The sequence below is a fragment of the Fundulus heteroclitus genome, chromosome 13 (assembly GCF_011125445.2).
Source record: "Fundulus heteroclitus isolate FHET01 chromosome 13, MU-UCD_Fhet_4.1, whole genome shotgun sequence".
NCBI classification, from domain to species: domain Eukaryota; kingdom Metazoa; phylum Chordata; class Actinopteri; order Cyprinodontiformes; family Fundulidae; genus Fundulus; species Fundulus heteroclitus.
Window position 1 is genome coordinate 34,814,595 of NC_046373.1, and position 12,362 is coordinate 34,826,956.

The 12,362-nt window shown below is 47.0% G+C and overlaps 1 protein-coding gene across 5 annotated transcripts in view; it reads left to right on the forward strand.

Annotated features, from left to right (window-relative positions):
- Positions 1–10,503, forward strand: part of sema4ab (sema domain, immunoglobulin domain (Ig), transmembrane domain (TM) and short cytoplasmic domain, (semaphorin) 4Ab) — a 60,968-nt gene extending 50,465 nt beyond the window's left edge. For 4 of the 5 annotated variants that reach the window (XM_036145924.1, XM_036145922.1, XM_036145925.1 and 1 more), the window contains exons 11-15: positions 425–614; positions 1,080–1,195; positions 1,933–2,096; positions 8,457–8,551; positions 9,068–10,503. In XM_036145924.1, the coding sequence (XP_036001817.1) occupies positions 425–614; positions 1,080–1,195; positions 1,933–2,096; positions 8,457–8,551; positions 9,068–9,882 (1,380 nt within the window). In that variant the 3' untranslated portion in view covers positions 9,883–10,503. The remainder of the gene's footprint in view (positions 1–424; positions 615–1,079; positions 1,196–1,932; positions 2,097–8,456; positions 8,552–9,067) is intronic. The other variant, XM_036145927.1, reaches the window with a different exon arrangement.
- Positions 10,504–12,362: the final 1,859 nt, after the last annotated feature.

Here is a 12,362-nt window from a genome sequence, read left to right on the forward strand (position 1 = left end):
ATCATTACCCTGACCCATAACTTTGCAGCTGCAAAGCAACAGTAGTACCAACTGTGCCAACGTGCAGCCCAGATTCCTCCTCCTCATCGTAATCCTCCTCACCTTTTTTCTTCTCTTTCATTGATCAGTGCAGTTCTTTTAAAATACATTCCACCTCCACATTTCGCAGTGTGGAGTGGCAGTGTGTGGCTTTTTAATCATAACTGCCATGAAAAAAATCAGAGATAAATGCTGTTTGTGTCTTTTTTGGGAAGTTAAGCTCAGGAGAAAAAACATGAAAGAACCCAGAGAGTAAATGTCCTTTCAGATCCTTAGGAGCTAAAGCTGCAGCTATCAGTGTTAATTCTCAGTGTAATTTACAGCGATGATCATGTCCTTTATCAACATGTGTGTCAAACCTTTTTTTTGTGTCTCTCCATGTTAGTGTGGCCTCCACAACGCATCAGATAACGCTCTGCGCTTTGTCAAAGAAAACTTTCTGGCAGAAGACAGCGTGCGTCCGGTTGGAAGACATCTAACCATGGTGTCTACCGAGCGTGTCTACAGCCATCTGGCTGTCCAGAGAGTCCAGGCTGCCAATAAAAAGCTCTACATTGTCCTGTTTCTGCTCACAGGTGAGCCATAAAACAGAGGCAAGCAGTTTCTTAGTGTTGGTAACCTTTAGAAGGTTATATATAAAGAGCATACATTTTTGGTTGCAGATTTGATCCACGATAACAAAAACTTTTTCCTTATGCTTGTTTTCCAAGTTCCCCTGCTGTCCCGTCAAACTACATTTCTGCTGTCAGATTTACAGTTATGTCCTTTCTACAGCGGTCGCTAGTCGGGATCAGCCTTTGTCACAAGTGAAAGAATTCAATTGTCGTGTTGTTTTTTATGGGTTATGTTAAATTGATTCAAAATTCTTTCTTTTTTACACATAGGTAAGTCTTTTTTGCCTAGTTGTCAACTTCTCATTATTTCTCTGTTTCAGCTGGTGGATGTTTTGTGTTGATCTTTTATTCATCGAGTTTGGTGAAGTTTATGGTTATAGTGCCTGTTGGGATATCATAAAGAACATGTGTCCCACTGTTTTATAGATGCTGGTCACCTGCACAAAGCAGTGCTGCTCCAAGGTGGGCCCCACATCATCGAGGAGGTTCAGGTTTTTAAGGCCCCTCAGCCTATCAGGAGCCTGAAGCTGTCCACTCCAAAGGTACACAGTGAGGCTAATTACATAGATTCCTTTTTATTTCATTGTTTATTTGTAGTCGGGCAGTTTAACCACATCTTTTTTAACATCTATGTGAACGAAAACTTGCCCTGGGTTGAGTTCATGTGCTAACTCTCCTGCTGAATTACCAGTAATCATACAGTCCACAGCATCTGCAGCATCAAAAATAATGGGAGAATCTGGTATTATGATTTCAGACCCCCTGTAAAAGGCAAATTGCCTGTTAACAATGACACCTGAACTCACTACTGTGACCAGTTTTACTAGGAATCAAACCTCTGGGGTCTCTCAGTAAAGACACACCTCTGTCTTCCCATGTTATTGGTCTGTTTGAGATGCATTCATGAATGCACTGTTGACCTTTCTTTCTGAAACACACCTAATACAGGAGTGACACTTCTGAATGGAGCACAGTTACTTATTCCCTGAGCCACTAGTGATGCATCAGTTGACAGATAACCTTTTAATGCCACTGAGAAATCCACATAACACTGAAAACAGCAGCAGGTCTGGGGGTATCCGTCTCTAGTAGCTGTTTGCTCAGCATTTGCAACCAAGGAACATGTACACACCTTCGGCACATGAAGAATCAGTGGCTCTATACACGTGGAAACATTAAATGTTTACAGAAAAATACATGAAAGATGTAAAAACATGTGGAACCAATGTCGCACTGATTCATCAGAAACACTGATGGAGCACTCTTTGTGTTAATACAGAGGATGATGTATGTTGGCACATCAGTGGGGGTGGTGAGGATTCCAACCGCTAACTGTTCCTACTACTGGACCTGTGCCCAGTGTATTCTTTCCCGGGATCCGTTCTGTGGTTGGGACCCTGTCAGCAGGGCCTGTGTGGAGGTCTCTGACACCCAACCTGCTCTGTGAGTATGACTCTACAAAACTGGAAATGTTCTGCGTGTACAATGCACCAGACCTTAGCTTTAGTAATGGTGTCTTCCATGTGAAATGTAAGATAGGATGCTAGGCGGTTATGTAATCAATACCCCAGGACAGGCCAGGGCAACTGTGGCTACAATGTAGCTCACCACTGTCAGTGAGTGAATGGGTCAACTGAACGTAGTGTAGAGTGACCTCAGGTCTTGATAAAGCACTGTACAAGTGCAGGCCATTTACTATTTATATGTCCCCTGTTAGTAATAGATATCAGTTAGTATTTAGAGTGCCTTGTGAAAGTATTCACACCCATTGCACTCATTTTGAAACAATACACACACGATGGGTTGTTTTATGTGAGAGCCCAACACAAAGTAATGTGAAATTGTAAAGAGAAAAGAAAGGGATCCATGGTTTTAACAAAGACAAACACGAAAACTGTTGCATACCTACGTATTCAGCATCTTTACCCCAATGCCCCAAGATAAAATCCAGTGAAGTGCAAACAATTGCCTTCAAAAGTCACCTGAGTAGTAGATAGAGTCCACCAATGTGTAATTGTGTAGTATACCTGTATCTATTTTGATTTTGGCCTCAGAGGTTTGTCAGAGAACATTAGAGAACAGCCAGCATCATGAAGACCAAGGAACATAGCAGACAGGTGCAGAAGAATCTCCAAAATGTAGATATTTGTTGTTGGGTTAAAAATGCATAAAATAAAAACAAATAAAACATTTCTTTGTTCTTTCCATATTAGTTTCTTCATTTGAACGTATTCTTAAAATGTGCTCACAATATAAAAAGGATTTGGCCTTAGTGGGTGAACAGCACAATGTTGTCTTGAGCTTAGAGGTCTGTTGCCATGTCACCTCTCTCAGTGAAGCTGAGAGAGGTGACACAATCCTCACAATCCTGAACACCATCAGGATTGTGAGAACAATCTTAGCTGAACATGTTCTGGAGTAGGTGGTGGTTTTAAAACTACAGAAACACTACTTGTGTAATGTATTTGGATGGACCCAAGAACTACCCAAAAACAAGTAAGTAAAACTTTAACAGTTTTATTTAGATGATGGCTGCGCGGACCCCCCGGTTTGTGCGGCTGCACACAGCTACTGGCGATTCCTGAAGACACAGTGGTGGGTTAGTGACCAGCGGAGGCAGGAGGGAATATGAACTTGAAGCTGAGTCACTAACCTGGGGCACGAGGACGACTTGGTTTGGCAGCGTCCAGGTTTAAGGAAGCAGCGGGGTCCGTGAAGGGATAATCCAGAGTTCTTAGTCCAGGTCCAGTCCGGGTCTTGGGGAGGGGAAGATCCGTTTAATCCAACAGAGGTATCCAAGGGAGAATCCAGAGACGGGTCCAGGTCCAGGTCTAAGTCAAAATCCAAAGAGCACAACAGTCAAAGGGGCAAACAATCTCCGTAACTTACAGGCAGGCGGGGGTCCGAAACACAGGAAGGCAGTCCAAATCTCTGAGGCTGACGAACAGGACTCAGGCGTGCAGACAAATCCAGAAAGGGGTCAGACTGGCTCAAAAAACAGGGGCAAAAACAGGTCGACAGGCAGACAGATACTCAGATAAATGGCCGGAAGTTCTCACCGTGAGGCTCGAGACGTTCTGGCACTGGAGACTGCGAGGCACAGAGCTTATAAGCAGGTAGGGCGGAGACAGCACAGGTGTGCTGATAGCAATTAGCAGCCTCAAGGGCGGATTCCAGACGCCCTAGGCCCTAGGTCCGGGTGGGCTCTGTGGAAATCCCTAATGAGGGATTTGTCCAGAATGTGACGGGACCCACTGCCGTTCTTCAGGCTTATAACCCTCCCAGTCAATGAGGTACTGGGTGCCTCGACCCCACTTACGGGACTTCGGGATCCTCTTGACAGTGTAAACCAGGGAACCATCAACCAGACGGGTGGGAGGTGGGGGTGTGGCGGTGGGAGCCAGACTGGAGGTCTTAACAGGCTTGATACGGGAAGCGTGAAAGACATGGTGGACCTTCATGGCAGAAGGCAGACGGAGGCGGACCGCCACCGGGTTGACCACCTTGGCGATAGTAAAGGGCCCGATGAACCGTGGTGCCAACTTCTTGCTATCGGTCTTCAAGGGAAGGTCCCTGGTGGACAGCCAGACCCGGTCTCCTACCTGGTAATTAGGAGCAGGAATACGCCGGCGATTAGCTGCGCGGGCCTGATTTTGAGAGGCTGTGAGTATGGCCCTCTTGGCCCTCCTCCCGGCCCGCTGACATCTCAAGGCTGAGAGGCGGGCAGACGGGACTCTGGACTCTACCTCCTCAGTGGCGAAGACTGGCGGTTGGAACCCGTAGACCACGTAGAAGGGAGAGAGCCCAGTTGAGCTGGAAGGTGTCGCATTGATAGCGTGCTCAACCCAGGGTAAATTCTGGGCCCATTTGGAGGGATCAGACTGGCAGAAGAGGCGGACTTCGTCTCAACCTCTTGATTCATCCTCTCAGACTGGCCATCGGTTTGGGGGTGGAAGCCGGAGGAAAGGTTGACGGAGATGCCAAACATGGCGCAAAACTCCTGCCAATAACGGGCCACAAACTGGGGACCCCGATCTGACACTATGTCAGAAGGCAGACCGTGCAACCTAAAAACCTCTTTAGCCAGGATTAACCCCATTTCCTTGGCTGAGGGGAGCTTGAGTAAGGGGACCAGATGAACCATCTTAGAGAAGCGGTCCACAATAGTGAGGATAACCGTGAAACCATCTGAGGAGGGGAGACCAGTAATGAAGTCCATTGAAAGGCTGGACCAAGGCCGAGAGGGGACAGGCAGAGGACGGAGCAAACCTGAAGGGGGGTGACGGGAAGCCTTAGCCTGATTGCAAGGAGAACAGGCGGCAACAAACTCCCCAATGTCCTTGGCCAGAGTAGGCCACCAAAACTGAGACTTGATGAGCCGAAGGGTTTTATTAATGCCGGGATGGCCATAAAGGCGGGAACTGTGACAAAATTCAATAACTCTGGATCTGAGTTGAGGAGGGACGAAGAGTCTGTCCTTAGGACAAGTATCGGGTACGGAACCAAGGGACTCCCTTACCTCCCTTTCGAGTCCAAGGCGGGAGACAGCACATCTGACTGTGTCTGGCAGAATGAACCCCTTTTTTTGATCCGGATCCTCCTTCTTGGCTTCGAAAACCCTGGATAAGGCGTCGGGTTTGACGTTTTTTGACCCAGGCTTGTAGGAAAGGGTAAAGTTGAACCGGCTAAAAAATAAAGCCCACCTGGCCTGTCTGGGGTTGAGCCTCTTGGTCGTCTTTAGATACTCCAGGTTGCGGTGGTCAGTCCAGACCAAAAAAGGTGTCTTGGAACCCTCGAGCCAATGCCTCCACTCTTCGAGGGCCAATTTAACGGCCAGGAGCTCCCGGTTGCCTACATCATAATTTTGCTTGGACTTAGACAACTTCCTGGAAAAGAAAGCACAAGGATGAATACGGCCATCAACAGACTCCTGGCTGAGGACAGCCCCGACCCCAGAACTAGAGGCATCCACCTCCACTATGAACTGTCTCTCTGGATCGGGGGAAATCAGGATCGGTGCTGAGGTGAAGAGTTCTTTAAGGTGCTTGAAGGCGTTGTCTGCCTGTTCAGTCCAAACAAACTTGGTCTTGCACGAGGTGAGAACGTGGAGTGGGGATGCGACCTGACTGTAGTTATTTATGAACCTCCTGTAAACATTAGCGAACCCCAGAAACCTCTGGAGTTGCTTACGGTCCACTGGGGCGGGCCATTCAGTAACAGCACGAACCTTGGCTGGATCCATAGCATCTGACCAGGGGACAAAACAAAACTGAGGAAGGAGGTAGAAGTGGTGTGGAACTCGCATTTCTCTGTCTTGACATACAACTGGTTCTGCAAGAAGCAGAGAAGGACAGAACGAACGTGCTGCTTGTGAAGGGAGAGGTTCTTGGAATAGATGAGGATATCGTCCAGATAAACAAACACAAAGCGACCAATCATGTCCCTAAGAACCTCGTTGACTAGGTTTTGAAATATAGCTGGGGCGTTTGTAAGACCAAAAGGCATGACCAGGTATTCATAATGGCCGGTGGGGGTGTTGAACGCGGTCTTCCATTCATCCCCCTCCTTAATACGGACCAAATGGTAAGCGTTGCGAAGGTCCAACTTGGTGAAAACCTGAGCTCCTTGGACCTGGTCGAACGCAGTGCTCATTAGGGGAATAGGATACCGGCTCTTAACCGAAATATTATTGAGCCCCCTATAATCAATGCATGGGTGGAGAGAGCCATCTTTTTTCCCCACAAAGAAAAATCCTGCCCCTGCTGGTGAGGAAGAGGGGCGAATAATGCCTGCTCTTAGACTCTCGTTTATGTAGTCCTGCATGGCCTGGGACTCTGGAGGGGATAAGGAATAGAGACGACCTCTGGTGCCCGACCTCTGGGGTGGTGCCCGGCACCAGATCAATAGCACAATCATAAGGGCGATGAGGAGGTAAACTCGTAGCCTTGGCCTTGTTAAAAACCTCCTTTAAATCATGGTAAACGGACATGACTTTGGACAGATCCGGGTAAAACTCATCAATCTTACCCTTGGATGAGTGAGGTGGCTGGGCGGAGAACAAACAAAACTCAGAACAGGACGAAGCCCAACCTGTAACCTCGACCCGCCGCCAGTCTATCTGGGGGTTGTGTTTACGGAGCCAGGTAGTGCCCAAGATGACTGGAACCTGCGGGGAATCAATCATCCAAAATTCTGTGTCGGCCCCTGAATCGATAAAAACAGACACACTGTGGGATTGTGAGGAAAAGGTTAGAGTAGCAGGAAGTAAACGATCGGAGGGGACAGCAAGCTTGGTGTAGCTCAGTAATGATGCCCCACCCCCTACTGAGCTTGGCCTTTTACTGGACAATTCCGGACCTGATGGCCTGACCCCCCGCAATAGAGACAGAGTCCCTGTTGCTGTCTGCGCTGGTACTCATCCTTTGACAGACCCAGCTTGCCCAACTGCATAGGCTCTGGCTCAGATGGTTTCTGAGAGACCGGCAAAGTGACAGGAGGAGGAGCCGAAACTCGAGAATGGGTTGAGGGGTTAGACCGACGTTCCCTTCGCCGCTCCATGAGACGGAGATCCACTCTAGTAGCCAGCTCCTCAAGCTGTTTCAGGGACTTAGGATACTCTCGGGTGGCAAGCTCATCCTTAATCTTGTCGTTGAGCCCATGAATAAAAACGTCCATAAGAGCAAACTCGTTCCATAAACTCTCTGCAGATAATAAATCAAAATCAATAATATAATCAGCCACAGACCTATCCCCCTGTCTCAGGGATAGAAGCCCCCTAGAGGATTCCCGACAGGGCAACATGGGACTGAACACTCTCACAATCTCCTTGGGGAAGTCATTATATGAGATGCGTGAGCATTCTGCCAATCGGAAGTTCCCCATAACCTGGCCTTACCGGCCAACAAGGAGATCACGTAGGCGACCTTAGACCGGTCAGTAGGGAATGAGGAAGGTTGCAGCTCGAAATGTATCTCACATTGCGTGAGAAAAGCCCTAAAATGCTCTGGATCACCAGAAAACATCCCCGGCGGAGTGAGACGGGGTTCTGACAAGGGCGACGTCACCGGAAGTGACGGAGGGTTCGGGGAAGCTGCTTGCGGAAGTGAAGGTTGCGGGCTAGTTTGGCTTCTGAGATGATTCAGGATCTCCGAAACGCCGGCTTCTAATTCCGAAATGGACTTTTCTACTCCCCCGCGCCACTGGATTTCGGGTACAGGGTCCATGTTTCTTTTGGCCAGAACGTACTGTAATATATTTAGATGGACCCAAGAACTACCCGAAAACAAGTAAGTAAAACTTTAACAGTTTTATTTAGATGATGGCGGCGCGGACCCCCCGGTTTGTGTGGCTGCACACAGCTACTGGCGATTCCTGAAGACAGAGTGGTGGGTTAGGCAGACAGATACTCAGATAAATGGCTGGGAGTTCTCACCGTGAGGCTCGAGACGTTCTGGCACTGGAGACTGCGAGGCGCAGAGCTTATAAGCAGGTAGGGCGGAGACAGCACAGGTGTGCTGATAGCAATTAGCAGCTCCAGTGCCAGAAACGTTACAACTTGTGCGGAGCGTGGAGTGTTTTTTCCCTGCTGCAGAATAAGTTCAGCATTGTTTAGCTGCATTCTTCAACTCTAAATCCAAAACATTTCAATTCTCCGAACTAGGTTTTAGGATTTCTATGATTGAGAAAGACACATAACAGTGATAGTAGAAATTAGTCAGGCTATCATTGAAGAGGATTAGCCAGTAGAAGAAAATATTCATATTTGTATCGACTTAAATGGAAACTGTAATTCCCCCTCTTTAGGAGCCAGGACATAGATGGCGGGAATGTGGACGAATCCTGTAACAGTATTTCATTACCACATAGATCCAAATTTGGGCCAAACAAGTTGCCCACAGGTAAGTGTTGCTCATTTGACAGTCTGTCAGAAAATGTGCCATCGTTGTTATGGAAGTGTGTTTACTAAGATATTTATTTTGGTGGATAATTAGATGCCAAACAACGTTTAAAACTGAATAAACATCCTTCAGTAGAGAGTCCTGTTTTTTTTTATGTTTTTCATATTGTGGGGAAAATCTCCAAACATAAAAAGAATATTAAAAGCCCCATATTGAACTCAATGCTAATAAGCTGCTTTAGACTAAACACCTGTTTACTTTGCACTTATTCTAAATATGTCTGGCTTTATTTATGTAATTATAGTAGACAACATAAAAATAATGAAACTAAAGATTTTTAAACCAGGTTGTATTTTAAAAGAGATGGTGCTACATGTTTTAATTTAATGAGTTAGCTTGTGAGCAGTAATAAAAGACAATATTGACTCCACATATGGCCATGTTTATGTTCTTCACCAATCAGTCTGCGAGCGTTCCATGTTATGGTCCCTGAGTAAGCTGCAACCTGTATGTCAGCCTCATGTCCTGCAGGTGAGCTGGTGTCTGTGTCTCTGAATGAAGTGGTGCGGCTCCACTGCCCTGCTGCGTCGCAGCTGTCCCAACAGCTATGGGAGCGTCCAAACAGCCGACTGTCCTCAGACCTCTACCTTCACCTGAAGGACGGGAGTCTCAGCTTTGTGGCCACTCCAGCCACGCTGGGCCACTATCTCTGCCTGTCAACAGAGAATGGCTACCGACAGACCATGGCCATTTATCATGTCAAGCAGAAGAGCAGTCCCATGGCCCAGACTCCAACCAGTTACACCCAGCTTCACACGCAATCTCAGCTCACCACTCAGGCCGTAGCCAGACCTGGACTGCACACCTCTGTTGGGGAGGTACCTAAAACAACAGAATCAAGACCAGCAGAGACTAAACCTTCACTGTCCACCAGGAATATTCAGGTCACTACCAGACAGCATGGCAGAAACGGAACTTTGTGGAAGGAATCTGGAAATACAGAAGCAGAATTCCCCCTGTTGTCGGCCCGCTGCCCCAGCTACCTAAAGGAGTTAGTGGTTGTATCAGTTCTGCTGGTGCTATGCCTCAGTCTGCTCATCACAATCACTCTGTATGTTCTTAGACAGCACTGCCGGAGAAGGACTGCTCCTGCAACAGGAACTCCAAGCAGAAACTCAGATAGGAGGACCCCTGAGGAACAGAAGGCCTTAAGGGAAAATGAGTTTGTGAAGCACAATGGTCAGGGGCCTCTTGGTGGACATGCCAGTGGGTTGGTTTGTAATGGGAATTTTTCAGACTCTACACAGAATTTGCCAAATACTCCCTTCTGAGCAGCAGCTAAAGAGCCTTTCAACCTGTTAGAGAGAAGATCACGCATGAAGGGTGAAAGATCATCATGTAGCAGAGTCACTTTGGTGACTGGGTCACAGGAACTGACACAACATTTAGACTTCCTGTTCTGCAGCATTTCCACCTACTGGGTCCGAGTGCTTCCAGTACAACCCGTTCCTACTATATAAAACCATCTGACCACATACCTCCCCCACTTGAGGTTTTTAAAGGGAATTTGACCTTTTCCGCGCAATTAAATGGTAGTCGGATTTTAATATTAAAAGCAGAGCTTGATCTAAAAGCACATCAGAAGTCTGAATGTTAGGGTAAATCCAGTGAAACTGTAAAACTATTTTATGATTTTCTTAACATTTCAAACTATGCTCTGTAGCAAAGACCCACCTGTCCAATATGAATTGAGTTGAGGCAATTCAGATGGCGTTCCACATGTCACAGATGTGCCTTGGATGCCTTTAAAAGGTGGAGATGTTATGGTTTATCTGATTTTCTTTCATCAAATGCTGGACTTTTTTAATGGCATTGATAATCATAAGCACCCATTCTGATGAAACTGTCATTCCTCATGTTCACCTGCTGCTCAATAAAAATTCTATGTCAAAGGGTTGTTTTTGCTCCTTCCCTCCCACTGGGTCCTTTGCAGCCGTATCTGTAGAAGTGTCAGGATGCAGCTTATTGGCTGCATGCTGAGCCTCTCTCCCTCTCTCTTGTTCCTGCGCAGCCTGATCGGTTTCACCTGGCAGGCTGCAATTAACCCGCAACTGCTTCCACCTGTTTCCACCGCTTTATAAGACTCACCTCTTTCTGTTCCCGTCGCCGGTCCATAGCGTTCACTCCCGCTCAGTTCTCTGCCAGTATTCTTGTCAGCTCCGTTTTGTTACCGTCAGCCTGAAGACTCCGTTCAACCTGGTTTTGTTACAGTCAGCCCATAGACTTTCCGTCAGTTTGTTTTCCCCAGAACACGGCTCAGACGTTCAGCTCTCCTGTGCTCGGCTCAGACGTTCATATCTCCGGTGCACGGCTCTGATGTTCAGCTCTCCACTGCACGGCTCAGACGTTCTGCTCTCCAGAACACAGCTCCGATGTTCAGCTCTCCACTGCACGGCTCAGACGTTCTGCTCTCCACTGCACGGCTCTGAAGTTCTGCCCTCCAGTGCACGGCTCTGATGTTCAGCTCTCCACTGCACGGCTCAGACGTTCTGCCCTCCAGTGCACGGCTCTGATGTTCTGCTCTCCACTGCACGGTTGGAACGTTCTGCTCTCCAGTGCTCTGCTCAGATGTGTTGCTCTCCAGTGCTCGGATCTGATGCTCTGCTCTCCAGCGCTCGGCTCTGATGCTCTGCTCTCTAGTGCTCGGCTCTGATGCTCTGCTCTCCAGCGCTCGGCTCAGATGTTCTGCTCTCCAGTGTTCGGCTCCAGAGTTCCTCCCGGTCAGTCTCTCCACACTCCTCCTGCCGGCCAGCTTCTACACCCTTCACCTCCGTCCGTTGAAAGACTCTGGTCTCATCATCCATCTTCCACACTATTCAATAAAACTCACTCATAAGAACTGACTCTGTGTGTGCGTGCTGTGTCCGGGTTCATCCCAGAAAAAGATATCATAACAAGAAGAAGACAGGAACATATACTAGAACCACTTTAGTAGAAACACATTTGACCATTTTTGTGCTTAACTCATGTTGCATTGCTGACATTCCAGCAGAATGAAGGTGTTACTGCTGTAGGGAACTGTGACTTAAGTTGCTTCCGATCCATTGCAAGATTTCTACAGCTGATGAAATGGGAAATCACTAGTGAGGTTTTATGAGCACAACACTGATGTTATGACAGCATAATTGCTTTTAAACTTTCTTTGAAGTGCTAATATCATAATATTTTTTTTTTTTACCAGGTAATATGGTCTGGTTAAAGCATACTGTCAAAATATTTAAATGTGTTGAAGCTTGTTTTCTTGAAGCAATAATGTATGAAGCAATGTTTTAACAATAGCAACCCCTGCTGATGGAAACCAACTACTCAAGCCTGTGGTCTCACAATTCTTTTCTCTAGTAAAACCATCTCATATGTCGGCTTCCAGTTCTGCTAGCAGGAGAATGGTAGGTTAACCTATGAGCTCCCTGGTGTTTTTTTGAAAATAGCCCCTTAAATACTCTCTTTCCTAATATTGGTACCAGTTCACGAATTTTGAAAAAGGGGTAGTCACAAGAAGTAAGAAAACTACAACTCTGACCGAAACAAAACATAGAAAAGCCACGCAGATTTTTGAGAGAGATTGCCATAAAATTAGAAGTTGTGATATTGGCTCCATTGATTTATCTGATCATGCCCAGGTTTCCTGCACAATACATATTGGTGACGCTCCTCGTCACCAATATGAATTAAGTTTCCTGTGGAAACTTAATTCAGGTGCCTTGAACAATCCACAGTTTGTTTCTGGGATGAGAGAGGAGATAGAAAAATT